The sequence below is a fragment of the Malaclemys terrapin genome, chromosome 2 (assembly GCF_027887155.1).
Source record: "Malaclemys terrapin pileata isolate rMalTer1 chromosome 2, rMalTer1.hap1, whole genome shotgun sequence".
Taxonomy (NCBI): Eukaryota; Metazoa; Chordata; order Testudines; family Emydidae; genus Malaclemys; species Malaclemys terrapin.
In genome coordinates this window covers 207,590,307-207,606,659 of record NC_071506.1, presented here as the reverse complement: position 1 = coordinate 207,606,659, position 16,353 = coordinate 207,590,307, and the positions used below count along the sequence as shown (strand labels likewise).

The window sequence follows — 16,353 nt, the reverse complement described above, 5'->3', positions numbered from 1 at the left end:
AGTCACCTGAGTTCCTGACAGTGTTGCCCCTCTAATGTTTAATCCGTAGTGAAGCTAAAAGCCTACTGCCGCTTCCCACTAATGGAGTTCCTTCTTTAAAGTGGTGGATGTCTGTGCATTGGTGAAGGTGACACATTCATACCCGCTGATGACCTGTGGTGGGGTTTGTTGCACTTAGCTGCTTTCTCTGCACTGCTGCTAGCCTTAACCCCCATTATCCCCCTTATCGTAAAGTGCTATAGAATTTCATAGAAAATGAACTCCAGCACATGGGCTAGACCCATGTGCTGGAGAGGGAAATCAGACCACATTGCTGCTGTCTGCCCTCCGTCAAGGGTTCAGGGTTAGAGAGCGGCTTTGAAATCTGCCAGCAGCTCTGCAGGAAACCCATGCACAAAGGCTGCTGAAGGGATCCACTGAATCTGTGTATTCCCCAACGGCCCTGGACTCACCTACTCTCTGAACAATGGCAACCACTTTTGAGGTGTGCTGGCCCCCTGAATTGGGGAGTTTGTCGTCACCACAGTGTTCTCACCCTTCTGCAGACTTTGTATCTCAGGTGCTTTATTCATGGAAACAAGCTGACTTCTGGCCTCAGCAGGATTTAACCCTGCACCTTCAAAGCACAGTACACATAGACTTATGTGTATTAGGGTTGCCAACTTTCTAATCGCTCAAAACCGAACACCCTAGTCCTGCACCTTCCCCGAGGCCCCGCCCCCGTTCACTACATTCCCCCACCCTCCATGGTTCACTCTCCTCCACCCTCACTCACTTTCATTGGGCTGGGGCAGGGGGTTGGGGTGCTGGAGCAGGTGAGGGCTATTATCTGGGGGTGTGGGCTCCGGGGTGGGGCCAGAAATGAGGGTTTCAGGGTGTGGGAGGGGGTTCTGGGATGGGGCAGGGAGTTGGGATGCTGGAGGGGATGAGGGCTCCGCCTGAGGGTGCAGGCTCTGGGATGGGGTTGGGGATGAGGGGCTTGGGGTGCAGGAGAGGGTCTCCAGGCTGGGTGTGGGGCAGAGGGATTTAGAATGTGGGAGGGGGCTGTGGGTTGAGGCAGGAGGCTGTAGGTTGAGGCAGGGGGTACGGGCTCTGGCCTGGGGGTGCGGGCTCTGGCCTGGGGCTGGGGATGACGGGTTTGGGGTGCAGGATGGGGGGTAGGGCCGAGGGATTTGGAGTATGGGAGCAAGCTGTAGGTTGAGGCAGGGGGTTGGGGTTTATGGGGGTGTGAGGGCTCTGGGCTGGGGGTGCTGGCTTCGGGCTGGGGATGAGGGGTTAGGGGTACAGGAGGGGGCTCCAGGCTGGGGCCGAGGGATTCGGAGTGCGGGAGGGAGCTATGGGCTGGGGCAGGGGGTTGAGGTGCAGGGGGGGTGCAGGTTCTGGGCTGGGGGTGCGGGCTCTGGGCTGTGGCCGGGGATGAGGGGCTTGGGGTACAGGGGGGGCTCAGGATTGGAGCATGGGCTTACCTTGGGCGGCTCCTGGTCAGTGGCACAGCAGGGCTAATACAGGCTCCCTGCCTGTTCTGGCACTGTGCTGCACCCCGGAAGTGACCAGCAGGTCCGGGGCCTCGGCAGGGGAGACAAGAGGCTCTGCGCCTGACCCGCAGGTACCACCTCCCCAGTTTCCACTGGCCAGAAACTGGCCAATGGGAGTGTGGAGCTGATGCTCGAGGCAGGAGCAGTGCGCAAAGCCCCGTGGGCCCCCCGCCTAGGAGCCGGACCTGCTGGTCGCTTCCGGGGCACAGCGCGGTGCCAGGACAGGTAGGGACTAGCCTGCCTCAGATCTGCAGCACCGCCGACTGAACTTTTAATAGCCCAGTTGGTGGTGCTGACCGGAGCCGCCAGGGTCCCTTTTCAACTGGGTGTTCCTGTCGAAAACCAGACACCCGCTCACCCTAATGTGTATACTGGTAAATGCCGTGTCTTCCACTAAATATATAAGTATCTTGGAGACCTTGTCCGCTTTGTTGTTGTGCTCAGTCTTGTTTAGGGGTGTGCAGACAATGGTCTGGATTCTGTCACCCAACTGTACCTTGATTGATTTCAGTGAAATCATATCTAGGTGCACATTACCATAAGTGAGAGAAGAATCTGGCCTGTTCAATATAGTTCATCATTTTACCCCTCACTATGGATTTTCTCACTCTTACTGAGGGGAAGAAGGCCTTGGAAGTAAGGGATAGTTTTGGGACAAGGTTTGAGCTTGATTCCTGGATCTGTCCAGACTTCCTGGCAAGTCACTTCAATCTGTCTGTGCCTCAGTTTCCCATTCCTAAAAATGGAGGTAGGCAAAGGGTAGGAGAAAGGAATAATTGCTATCTTCTCTATTTACTCTTTGGGGCAGGAACTGTCCCTTACTGTATGTGTGAACAGTGGCTAGCACAATGGTGCTGCAGTCTTGATCCAGGCCTCTAGATGGTGCTGTGTTAAAGTAGTTAAGATAATCAAGTTTGGCCCACAGTAAATAAAATGAGCCCACTGCTGGAGGCGTGCGTGCAAGGGGTACTACGGTGATTACTTTTCTCTGCATTGTGCTGTTTCAGAGAATAATTAATAAGTTTTTTTCCTTCTTGCCACAGAAACAGCACATATAATTCTTCGACCTTGGATGACTCAGAAGAATTGCAAGTGGCCCAAGATGCTGAGATATGTTTGCTGAAGTCAGGAGAACTGATGTAAGCAGAACAGCTTCATTACTGCCCGGTTTAAAGAATAACTGCCAAATCGGTATCTAGGATATCATCTTGGTCAATTCTCATTGACCTCAGGGGGAGCAGTCCGTATGCATCTGAGGGCAGGACTTGGCCCTAAGAACAGCATCATGGGGATATACCTCGGTTAAATAGTGTGTGTGGGGGGGGGGTGATAAGGAGAGAATCAGCTTGCCCTCCTGCCTGCCCATCAGTTTGGGGCCAGGAAAATCTTCCCTTCCACTATTGCTAGAGTTCAGGGGGGACTGAGACCTGTAAACAGAAATTGGAGAGAGGCTTTTAGCACTTCGATACCTGGAGGAAGACATTTCTCAATGCTCAATTAATCTTCTGTGTTTGGTGAGCCTTTGGGGGAGCGGCTTATTTCCCATCAGCCACCTCTACCCAAAATGATTCTGGCATATCTACTGCTGTCTATGGCTTCTGTCCTGATGAATACGTATATGCCACAATAGGAGTAAATCTTCAAAAAAGCCCCAACCCAGCCTGCACTTGTGTGCCCACAATCCCCTGCACACACAACTCGAGTGCTAACATTTACACACAATGGCAATAGAGTGTGTCACTTGCACAGCAGCTAATAGAATTGATATGCACAAAACCCATCATTCTTATCCCCACCCGTAGATGCCCCTTTTTGAAAATTTGGCTCAGCTGTGAGAAAGGTTTATACTTTGACTACAAGAAGGTGATTTGGTCTGTGCTGGGATTTTGTTGTGGTCTTTCTGAGAGCCCAAACAATGGCAGCTGTAACAAAATACACACCCAAACAACAGATTGAGGGGTGGGGGAAAGAAATGTCATTAGCTACTTAAACTCTGTCAGAAGACCCTTAATTTTAGTAGTTGTTTCACCTTAGGTAAGAACTAACATTATGAATAAAGCTAAACATTTCTCCTTGGTCTGGGAACAGTAGTTATCATTAAAACTCAGCATTTGCCAACGGATGGCTGAGATACCACAGTGATCCCCATACTGAGAGTTGGAAATAACTATGGGAATTGTGTGGTATCTGCTGGCAAGTGCTGATTTTTGATGGTGGACAATGAATTTATTACAGTGTATCATAATACCAGAGATCACGGTTAGCTCTTTGCTTAGATGATTTCTCTTGATTCTAAATAATGATATATCAAACCAACTCCAATGGAAATACTGTGGACTTGATCCTCCTCAGCTGGTTAATTGGTGAAGCTTCATTGCAGACCATGAGCTGAGGATCTAATTATATAGATGTGAAATATATCACTATAGAGAGGCAATCTGACAAAATGTTAAAGGGCTAAACCTCCCAAGGTCCTGAAGAGAATTCAGTTTTAATGTTAGGTTCCAAAGTTGGTACTTATGTAGTTTGCTTGTTCACTGACGATGTGAGCTTCAGGGTTAATTACCCCAAAAGCCCCAGGACAGAGCACAATGTGACATTTAGTAGAATGGCTGCTCATAGTCACTTGCTCTGTAAATCTCCCTAAACATCCATTTCTCGGTATGAATGATGTTAGTATGGTAAGTACTTGTGGCACCTTAGAGACTAACAAATTTATTAGAGCATAAGCTTTCGTGGACTACAGCCCACTTCTTCGGATGCATATAGAATGGAACATATATTGAGGAGATATATATACACACATACAGAGAGCATAAACAGGTGGGAGTTGTCTTACCAACTCTGAGAGGCCAATTAATTAAGAGAAAAAAAACTTTTGATTAATTACTCTTAATTAATTGGCCTCTCAGAGTTGGTAAGACAACTCCCACCTGTTTATGCTCTCTGTATGTGTGTATATATATCTCCTCAATATATGTTCCATTCTATATGCATCCGAAGAAGTGGGCTGTAGTCCACGAAAGCTTATGCTCTAATAAATTTGTTAGTCTCTAAGGTGCCATAAGTACTCCTGTTCTTCTTTTTGCGGATACAGACTAACACGGCTGCTACTCTGAAACCTGTCAGCATGGTAAGTGACATTGGCTTACAGATAAAGGAGACAGCAGAGGGCAGCAGTCTTTTTCATGACATCTTTTATTACAAACATTAAGTTGTATACTTGCTGATCAAGAGAAACAACAGTGTAAAGTGAGACTGAAGTCACGTATCTGTACCACGCTCAATATTACTTCTTTTTAACTACACTGGAATAAATGAATGAGTGAAGTCGCTGAATGCCAGCAGCAATAGAAAGCACTAGGCTGTGATCATCTGGTCCTTGCTTTCATCCAAAGTTGTATAGCTGCATCTTCTAGACATGCCCCAAAGTCACCGAGGAGTCTGCAGGAAGTAGGTCAGACAAAGGAAAATAAAATATCAATGCCCACTGTTCAGATGTCTTCACAATCTAATTTGATCCTCTCCAATGGTTATGTTTGTCTTTCAGGATAAAATTACCCCTTACAGTTGAAGAGATTTTAAATTTTGGGGAAGACAACAGGGAGCTGTTCATTAAGTCCAGCACCTACAGCACCATCCCTATAACCGTGACAGAGACTGGCCTTACAATCAGCTGGGTGTTTTCATCAGACCCAAAGAGCATAGCATTCAGCGTTGTCTACCAAGAATCAGAAGAAGCAATGCTGGATCAGTGCAAAGTAAGGCAGTTGTTTCAGGATGGGATTTTTTTCCTCACTGACCTACCTCAGGAATTGCATTTCACCACATGAGGTGAATGAGTTTGTCTGGAGGAACCAGCAAGCTTACTTACCATGGCCCCAACAAATGTCACTGGAAGTTGCATCGCTGTAGTAACAAATATGAAAGTGTCAAAATGTCTCATCAGGAAAACTGTTCCTTGTCCAAAGTCCATTGACCTGTTGCGGTGGGAAGAAGTACACCTTTAATTATTTAGCGTTGCCTGGGGAAATAGGGTGACATTGCACTGACTGGCACTTTAGCTTCTGATGTTTGTATTTAAAGTTAAATCACTGTCACTAAGCTAACCAATCGGCTCTTTCAGCTCCAACCTCAAAATCTGTGTAGTGTTTAGTTTTTTTCCTTACATTTAATGCAAAAGACAAATATTATTTGTAAATAGCATAGGGCTCAATCCGGCAGGACTCTTAAACACAGACCATCCGTTGAAAGATGAAGTAGTCAATGGGGCTACTCACAGATTTAAGATTAAGCGTGTGCTTCGGTGCATTGCTGGATATGACCCAAAGTGCTCAACATTTTGCAGGATCAGTGCAGAAAGCCCCACAGTACATTCCTGATTCACACTGCATGTGTCTTTTATAGGAAAAAAGGGGTGGTGTTAACCCTTGTTAAGCTAACTAACCTGTGTTAAAATTGTAGTGAAAACAAAGCAGTTATAGTTTTAACCCATGTTGCTGGGAAGACCTAAGGTTTCCCATGACCAGCTAACACTGATTAAGGTCATGTCTATACGTACAGCACTGCAGCACATCTGGTGAAGGCATTCTATGCTGATGGGAGAGAGCTCCCTCCACCTCCACGAGCAACATAAGCTACGTCGGCAGGAGAAGCTCTCCCGCCGATGTAGCACTGTGCACATGACCACTTATATCGGTGTGATTTATGTCACACGGGGGGGTGGTTTATTCATGTCCCTGAGCGACATATGTTTTGCCGACACAGGCTGTAGTGTAGACATGGCCGAAAACTATAACTGACTTTTCTTGAGGACTTTAACACAGATTAAAAATACACTTTTTTTCCTAGCTAAGACAAGTCCAATAATTGTCCCATGGCCTTCAAAAGGGTCACTAGCACAAGTTGCAAAGCCAAAGCCATATTTCTTACATCACTTGTATACCCTCCCTCACCAGATAAACAGAGCACAAACATGAAGAGAAGAAAGAGTGAGAAGAAAAAAATTGTTACTTTATAAACTGCCGGTATGCCTCAACCCTGCTGTGGAGGGTGATAGGAAAGATAGCTGGTCTCCTTGCTCTTCCAGTCCCTGGCTTCTCCACTAAGGGCTTGTCTACACTTCCAGCTGTGCAGCACCGGGGCAGCTGTGCCGCTGTAGCACTTAGTGAAGACGCTAGCTAGGCCAATAGGCGAGCTTCTTGCGTCGGCATAGGTACTCCACCTCCCCTAAAGGCGGTAGCTATGTTGACGTGAGAAACCCTCCCATCGACCTAGTGCTGTCTACATCACAAGTTCGGTTAGTATAACTGCGTCGCTCTGAGGTGCGGATTTTCCACACCCCTGAGCGACAGTTATACTGACATATGTTGGTAGTATAGACCAGTGGTTCTCAAAGCCAGTCCGCCACTTGTTCAGGGAAAGCCTCTGGTGGGCTGGGCCGGTTTGTTTACCTGCCGCGTCCGCATGTTCGGCCAATCGCGGCTCCCACTGGCTGCAGTTCGTGCGGGCCGAGGGATGTGCTGGCCGCTCTTCCTGCAGCCCCCATTGGCCTGGAGCGGCGAACCACAGCCACTGGGAGCCACGATCACAGGGAGACAGTTTAAATATGACCTGACATTCACTCACAAGAACAGATAATGCAAACCAAGAGAAATACATAAACACAAGGAGGCCCTCTTGTTGCCCCCTAGGAAGGTGTAAGACCAAATATCTCTTCCAAACCTAGAGTAGAGGTAGAGCTTTGAAACCAAGTTCTGTTTTGATTTTTCAATTCCAGGTACTCATTCCTATGACCCGCTGCAACTCTCATAAGGAAACTATCAGAGGACAGGTGAAAGCGAGAAACTGTGGTATCTACATACTGATATTTGACAACACCTTCTCTAGGTAGGTAGAGTCAGGGTAGAGATTGAAATAAGGAGTATTTCATCACTTGTAGACTTTAATAGACTGGCTATTAAGAAAAAGAGGTCAAAAATTGGTTCAGTGGCCTGAGTTTCAGATTTTATTAAAGATCGTTTCCCGTGATTCTGTAACATTGTTCCATCCTTTGATGCTCTTGATCTCTGAGATGGTAAATAACAGAAACTTACCACATGATTATTTACAGCCAGTTCAGAGTCAGGATTGTCTTCTTGTAGTTAATGCTCCTACTGCATCCAATCCTGCAATCCTAACTCACGCAAAACTTCTTGAAGTCCAATGGATGTTTTGCCTGAGTAAGGATTGCAGGGTTTGACCAGCTATTATGATCTTACTTTTACTTGAGTTAGACTAACATAATCTTCTGTTTGTTTTGTACAGGTTTATCTCGAAAAAAGTATTTTATCACTTGACTGTTGAACAACCTGTGATCTATGATGGAAGTGATTTTCCATAGCCTTGAATATATGGTGTCCTTTTTTAATTATATTTTTAAGAAACACTATTATTTATATGTATGTAAGCACTAAAAAGATTGTTGTTTGAACACCTCCTTAAGCTATGCAGTAGTTACAAAACAAAGCACTTACAGTGTGTTTACACAAAAGAAAGAAACCCTTCACAGGAACACTAATGGCTCGGTACTGTGTAGAGATTGCTCAAAAGCCATGTTGTTTTGTAGAACTGGTCAAAAAAAAATGTCTTCAACCTTTTTTCAATGAAAATTTGGTTTTTGACCAAATTAAAATTTTTGATGTTTTTGTCAAAGAAAACAAAAAATAGTTGGCTGAAAACTGAAAAATATTATTTTGTTGAAAAGCTTATATTTTTTTCTTGGAAAATTTTGATAAAAATAAAAATAAAAAATTGAAATTTTCAGTTGGGGGAAAAAACATTTTCTGACCAGCTCATAATTATAAAAAACTATAAAAAAAATGCAACTATGCAAAACTCTAGACATTACAGATATGTATCGTTAAAGGATCATTATTATCTTTTTCAGACTTATAAGCAATATACTTTTTAGATATTTAGTTTTGGTTTAAAATGTCTAACTGGGTTTTAAAAAACACTCTGACATTTAATGTCAATTACAAAAAAAAAAATGCTGCAACAGTTGTAAAATTAAGGATTATTTCTTCCAGTCTTGATCGCTCTTCTCTGTAAGTAGAGCCACTGAAATCAATGGGAGTTCTTGCAGAGTCAGGTACAGCGGCGGCTCCATGCACCAGCGCTCCAAGCGCGTGCCTGGGGCAGCAAGCCGTGGGGGGCGCTCTGCTGGTCCCTGCGAGTGCGGCAGTCAGGGAGCCTTCGGCGGCATGCCTGCGGGAGGTCTGCCGGTCCCACGGATTCGGCAGCAATTCAGCGGCGGGTACGCCAAAGCCGCGGGACTGGCGGACCTCCCGCAGGCATGCCGCTGAAGGCAGCCTGCCTGCCGTGCCTGTGGCGGCAAAAAAGCTAGAGCCGCCCCTGGTCAGGTACCTCTCTAAGTAACTTACAGTGGCAGAATCTGGTGTATAATTGGCAGAAAAAATCAGCAGCTCTAATGTGTGACACTAAAGAAAGGGAAACAGGCATGTTTCTTTTTTCTGCTTTGGCTTCTTTTAAGCCACAGTAATCGCACAAAAATAAAAACTCGAAGGATACAAATGACGAGAATGGTTCCTTTTTATAGACTGAGTGGAAGGTAGCAATTGTTGAGCCTCATCAGATTTGATCCAGTCTAGATAAGTCCACCCAAAACTGGATGCATATCCAAACCTAGTGAGGTCCTCCTCCTTCTCCCCTGTCCTCCTATCCTTCTCTCTCCTGCTTACCAGTTCAGCCAGGTCACTTTCCTTTGTCCTTCCCCTTATTCCTGCTTCCTCTACCCCAGTCTACCTCTTCCTCTGCTCCTTCCCTTCAAGTACAAATGATTTCCTCCCCATTTCCTGGCTAAATCTGGTGACTCCTATTACCATTCTCCATTGTCCATCCAGCCCTCATGCTTCACTTTCTCCATAGCCTCTCCCCTATATTTATCTCCCCAGAATAAACCAGTGGTTTGCAGTCTCTGCTGGGCCCAGAGTGGCTCCTGGATTCAAATCTTGTGCACTCATGAGCCAGACTGGTTAAAAGTTTTCAATCAAAACTGGTTTTGGTGGGATTTTTTTTTTTATTTTAAACAAAAATCTCCATAGAAAGTGTCTGCTTTCTGCACAAAATTTGAGGGGTTATTTGTGTTTTTGAGAGGTTTTTTTTGAATAAAAACTAGAAAAACAAAAGATTTTGGGGTCTCAGTTGAAAAGTGCTCAGTTTATCAACAGAAAGTTGAACTTTTTTTTTTAAGCGGGGGATGGACATTTTCCAACCAGATCTCCTCATGGGTCAGAGATATCTCAGAATGGACTGGATATCCCTCACCGAAGGAGCATGGGGAGCGTGGGACCATAAGAGATTTCAATGCAGCAATTGGTGAAAGCCCAGCAGAACCTGCCAGGAATCTGACAGCTCCCTTATGGGAATAGCAGCTGATGTAGGGGGCCCTGTGCGGAGTTAGAGGAGGGAAAAGAAACCTGGGGTTGGGAACAGAAAATAGTGGGAGTTTCCAAGTCTAGGCTGAAGGATCTGGCTGGTTGACTGTAGAGGACTTGGAAGGGGGAGAAGCAGGAGACAAATTTGGGTACAAAAGAGCATTGGATGGAGGTGTGAGGGCTCTTTATCAAAGGTTCAGTTCAGTTTGGAAGAAGGATTGAGGTTCAAATGGGTGTGTGTATTTTTCTGGTCCCGTACCTCAGCCCTAATGGATTCTATTTGATGGGGATAGCACTATTGCTGTGAAGGCACAGATTGTTCATGTTGATTGTAAGCACTGAGGTTCTGGTCACTTAACCAATAATGATAAAAGCACAGGACATTTCCTGGGGATCAATGATCATCTGAAAGGAGAGGAATCCGTGTCCCAAGGTACAGCTGAAGGCCAGTAATCCCTATTGCTGAGGTCATTGTTGCTATTGTAAAGGGCAATGAAAGGGGATGGATGTTGTTTATGGGCGATGCACTTTTTAATTGGTCAGTATAGGGTATTTTTAGACCATAAATGCCCTCGCTATGCCCCCAATCCAAAGCCCACTGAAATAAATGTAAATCCTCTCATTGAGTTCAACAGGCTTTGGATTGGGCCCTATGTTAACCTGCCAGGATTTTGACTCATCTCGAGACATTCCATTGAGTTGACAATCCAGTTCGTCTTTCTTATTATATCAGTACTACATGTAAACTGCCGTGGGAAGATGTGTCAAAGAAAGATGCAGGGTCCTTTTCTTTGTAGGAACAGAGAGGTCAGAGACCATCACAACTAAGCTCTATACTGCTGCAAATACAATTAAATTTAAAAGATTCTAATCAAGATGGAAATGAGATTAAAGTGAGTAGCACATAAGCAATAAACAAATTGTGCACTGGCCCCAATTTCATTATTTACCAGCATATTATTTTAGTGCTGAGGTTATGTTTTATTCTTATTTAGGCAATGAGAGTTTATTTAATGTTTAAAAGTAGAATACTATGTACCATACACTATGCAATATAATGGCTGTTTCCTGAAGTCTACTGCAATTTTCCTTAAACTTTTAGGTGTGATTTTAAAAGCATTTTGCTACTGTTTAGCTAGAATACTAATTTCACTAAGATATTTTTCTTAAAATGCCAAACTTAAGTTAAAGGGACACTGTCAAGTGTTAGGCCAAGCTGCGATCTATAATATATTATAAATAATCTGGTGAAGGGTGGCCTCTGGATTTACTTTTTTTACTTTACTCTCTGTCTCTTTTTTTAAATCTATCACTCTGTTGCAAAGATTTTTTTTTAAATGAGCTGTTCATGTAGGGCCCAGAGTAGCTCTGCTTCTGCAAAAAAAAGTATTGCAACCTCAAATATTTAAAAACATGAATCTGCCCCGCCACCCACAAATTTTGAGAGATTTATATGCCGATCATGAGATTTTTTTAAATAATAAATGTTGGACTTTTTATTTACCTTTTTCGCTTTTAAGTATTTAGGTTGCATTTGCATCACATTTTCAAACTTTTCTCTGCAAGCATCAGGGGTAGAAACTTACTTATTGAAAAAGGAACATTGAGATACTCCTGCAACACTAGGACTCCAGCAGCTGGGGCTTAGTGAAAAACACTAAAAACTGTAAGTGTTGGCAACAGTGAAAAACAGCAATCCAGCATCAAAAGCAACGTTTATTAACAGAACTCTCTTATCAGAGCTGTGCTGAGGTTGTCAATAAAGCTCTTAACACAAACATGGTAAGAAATTTAGCAGTTGCACGACATCAGAAATGCAGAGTTTTCTTTTGTTTTTTTTAAATGTTTTCCAATTGAAAAAGTTGAAAAAAGCCAATATCCCAGAGCTTCACTCTATGGGCTGTTATGCTGACTGGGGAGCAGTTGAGTATGCCCTGTGCTCTGGCCACATCCCGCACATCAAATGGAGATGTGGCTAAGAGGAGGTGGCAGCTCCACAAAAGCCACCTGGGCAATCCCCAGTGCTCCAGTAGGGTGGCTTTGGAGCCCCTCTGATCTCTGGAGCGCTGCAGAGGCAAAAAAACAACAACGCTGTTTTCAAGCCAATACAAGGGTTTTACAAATAACGTATTTAGAAACAGGAGATTTGTACTGTTAAAGTTCGATTAAATATTCCTAATTAATGTTTATGGTGCCGTTTAAACTGAACCGGAATCCAACCATGCAATCCAAAAGACTGGAGTGTTGCTACATATCAGGCCAAGGTGCTGTGCAAAGAGGATAGTGACAACCTGTTAACCTACCTGGTTTTCCATTCGTACATTAATAAATGGAGGCAAAGCAGCCCCTGATGGACTATACAGCAAACAGAAAACAAATAGTCCAGAAGGATGGTACAAGAACAGCCATCAGTCAAGTGTCATAAGCCGCAATTCAACAAAGTATTTACGCACATGCTTAACTTTGTAGTTACTGGGATGGCTCGTGTACTTAAAGAGAACCACATGCTCATGTGCTTTGCTGAAATTAGTCTTTTAAGAACTGATGATCAGCAGCAATGGAAATAAGACAAAAGACACATTTTACTCTGTAATTAAATGAAATTAAAAGTGAGTGGTAATTTTGTTACACAGACAGTACACATTATAGCACAGCAGAAGCCAATTACCCAACATCGCAATGCCCATTACTAGGCTCAAGGATTTACACATATTTAAGTGCAGTAACAGTAATGTGCAGTCAGGTGTTTTTTTCGGGGAGTCAGAGGATGTGGCTAATGATTCTCTCCCACCAGAGTTTTCTCTGCATAGGGTAGAATTTACTTCTTGTTTTTTCTCTTTTTGTTTTTTCATTGCTTGACAGTGTTCCTTTACATTTCTATAAGTGGTTCATGAAAACTTACTGACATGTATTGCATAAAAAGAGTTTCCAGCTTTGTAAAATGCTGAAGATGTAAAGCTGCAATACGTGACTTTGCTCGGTTTTGTTTTAAAATTGAACTTGCACTATAGTTTTAATAATGCTCAATGAAACTTACTGTAACTTCTTCAGAAATACCTTTTGGTCATAACTGCCAAAGAATTGCACAGTGGATTTGCACCAAGTTCAACTTAACTTTCACAGAGGAATAAAGCTTTTTTGAATATTCAAGTCTGTACATTTATGGGGATGTAGACGGCTTTGTACTGGAATATTTCTTGATGCTTTTTATTTTTACTCAGGAATTCAATAAATAAAATTCTATATCATTTAGAGTGAGCATCCTTGGTTTTTTAGCTCACAGATATAGCTTTGTCTTGAAGATGAGAAATTGAAATACTGCGCAATCAGCTTTTAAGGAAGAAAAAAATTAAGAAAAATCTTGAGGCTTGAATGCATCATGCCAATAAAGTAACTGGGTGAAATTCACACCTCTGCAAATGCTTACATGGTGCATAGACTTTGTGCTGGTTCTTTAAACAGAGGTGAATTTAACCAATAATGAGTTGCCTTTAATTCAGAGTATATACGGTAAGGACCCAGAAGTCAAATTTGTAGTGAGCAAATTGTTATTAGGGGGGTCTGTTCTTTGTTATCTCAATAAGACTAAATGCCCCTGGGCCATAATTAGCATTCATCGACACCCGGACAAATTGAGTCAATGGAAAACACAGATGTAATCGAGGTCAGAATTTGGCCCGAGCCTGGATCAACAAATTTGTGCTTGCAGGGCTCATGCCACTCTGCTAACAATAGCTATGTAAACATGGCAGTTTGGTCTGGAACTCCGATTCTGAAGGCCACAACTTCAAAGTGCTGCTACACAGCTATCTGTAGGGTGATTCCAAATCTGTTGACCCAGGCTTAGAGGCTCGCTGCTGGTGGCTCTGTAGATATACCCTGAAATGCACATTTATGCACCAATATTAAGTGGCTTGATTTTAAAAAGTGCTGAGCGCCCAGGAGCTTCCACTGAAGGTGCCCATATATGGAAGTAGGAACCTAACTTTAGACATCCACATTTGAAAATGTTGGCTTTATCCTACAATGAAATAATGGAGGGGATGACCATGGTACGTGGGATGGGGAGGGACATCAATTTGCATGGCACAAGTCTCTGTTCAAGTAGCGGGGGAAGGAACAGCATCGCCACAGATAGCAATACATGGATCATACATGGGATGGAAAACAATTGGGGCGCTCCTCAGAGATTTTCCCACTTCCTGAAAGGAATCTTGTCAGAGTGTTGTTTCAGGTGAGTGAGCCAGCAAACCTGGCTGTGACAGGTCAGTCTGTGCCAAATGAGGTCACGTGTTTGTTTAATTTTGTCTCTGCTGTGTAAGTTCTTATGAATCGAGCATGTGCTAAAACTACACAGGATGTAGCCTGGCTGCAGGGTGAAGCCTGTGAGAGAACCAAACAACAGTCAAGATGCAGAGAGCTGAAACTACACCACCCAGCGTATACATGATATTGGCCAAAGTCTGCCCTCATGTGCGCACAACTCACTGGGCCCCCTGTGAATGGTGCTGCATTTGGCCTATCAGATGGAAATGTTTCTTTCTGTAACACCAATTTTTAAGCAGCTCAGAGCGTACAGGATTTTGAAATTATTCTCTCTCTTTCCTATTCTGTCTCCTCAAAATTCTGTGCACAAAATCCTACTCAGAGTTATGTTCTGCTCTGTTACACTAGTGTAAATATAGCAAAGTTACACCAGCTTTCTTTTGCTGTAACTGAGAGCAGAAACTAGCTCATAATTCTTACCAGTCTTTATTCAGGCAAAAGTCCCAGTGAAATCAATTCAGAATTTGGGCTGACTAAGACTCAGAACACTCAAAAGCTTTATGTGTCAATTAACCCAGGAACATGGTTCACCAAATACCACACAGCAAAGGAGCCATTATTTCTATTAAGGAGACTTGAGACTTCAAAGGGCTGACAAAAAAAGTAATACTGAAAGTGACATACAACCAGGTTGGGGTATTTTGAAGTTCAGTTTTTCACTTTTTTCCCACACTGGGGGATATGTGAAGAACAGTGGTGAAGAGCTAATAAGTGCCTCATGGGTAATTATCTACATAGTTTGCTCTGCTGGTGTAGATTTTTTTGATTGGCAGATGTTAATGTGGTTTTCTTGCTGTTTGAGAAGTGTGTGCACTGTCTATCATACGTCAAGATTCCACTGCTTTAGCCAAAGCCTGAACTCACTGTGGTTTTCACAGCTGAGCTAAAAAGGCAGGGCAAGCAGCACCCTGCTCACAAGGTGAGTCCTAGGAGCTGTTGACTGGAGTTGGAGCTGGAACCAGTGTCAGAGAAGGCCATTTGTCCTGGACATCAAGTCAGTGCGTAAGGTTTGCTCATTTACTGTTCAAGGCTAAGGATTTAATTAGCATAAAAGATTTTAGACCTAAGGATAATGGTAATGTTTAATATATATATATATATATGTGTATATATATATATATGTACACACACATACACAAATGGAATGAGATTGTTGTCTCAATAACAATTAATAGCACAGCTAGTGATAATACAGTGAGGGATTGGATGATGGATTACATCCAATCCCTTTTCTTTGAAGAAACAGACTTCAAAGAGAAACAACAGAACTAAAATTCATTTGCAAATTCAACACCATTAATCTAGGCTTGAATAGGGACTGGGAGTGGCTGGCTCATTACAGAAGCAGCTTTTCCTATCCTGGAATTGACACCTCCTCATCTATTGTTGGGAGTGGACTACATCCACCCCGATTGAATTGGTCCTGTCAAAACTGGTTCTCGACTTGTGAAGTAACTCCCTGCTCTCCATGTGTCAGTATATAATGCCTGCATCTGTAACTTTCACTCTATGCATCCGAAGAAGTGAGGTTTTTACCCACGAAAGCTTATGCCCAAATAAATCTGTTAGTCTTTAAGGTGCCACCAGACTCCTTGTTGTTTTAGTCTGATCTCTGTCACTCTGATGTAAATCTGCAGTATTTCGACTGATGCAACACCAGTCCAAGTCAAGTCAGAAAATGGCTGAGTGATTCCAGTGCAGTTACTCTGTATTTACACAATTTAAGCAAGAGGAGACAGGCCCAGAGGATTCTTTTTGGAATAAAAGTTCAAATAGAGCAAAAAGGTCACAAGAGTGATGTGTCTACTATGCAATTTTAGCCTTGTGCCTGTTTACCATAGACTCTGTTGGCTAGGTTCCTTGTTGCTCTCACTTTCCTCTGGGCACAGCAGAGAGGGGGAAGCCAGAACGTTGCCTGTTCTAAGTCTCTGATTATGGGTCTGGTTCTACCCTGACCCCATCCCTGTCTGAGGTAAACTGCACTGGCTGGCTATGGGACCATCTGTATTGCCAACTTGCAAGGTACATCAGCTATAGCCCTTCTTGCACCTATG

The 16,353-nt window shown here is 43.5% G+C and overlaps 1 protein-coding gene across 6 annotated transcripts in view; it reads left to right on the top strand.

Annotated features, from left to right (window-relative positions):
- FYCO1 (FYVE and coiled-coil domain autophagy adaptor 1) overlaps window positions 1-16,353 on the top strand; it is a 121,039-nt gene that overhangs the window by 62,079 nt on the left and 42,607 nt on the right. For 4 of the 6 annotated variants that reach the window (XM_054019634.1, XM_054019636.1, XM_054019633.1 and 1 more), the window contains exons 14-16: window positions 2,579-2,674; window positions 5,086-5,296; window positions 7,315-7,424. In XM_054019634.1, coding sequence (XP_053875609.1) covers window positions 2,579-2,674; window positions 5,086-5,296; window positions 7,315-7,424 — 417 coding nt within the window. Of the gene's footprint in view, window positions 1-2,578; window positions 2,675-5,085; window positions 5,297-7,314; window positions 7,425-7,841; window positions 13,226-16,353 lie in introns of those variants that run through there. The other 2 variants (XM_054019639.1, XM_054019638.1) reach the window with 1 other exon arrangement.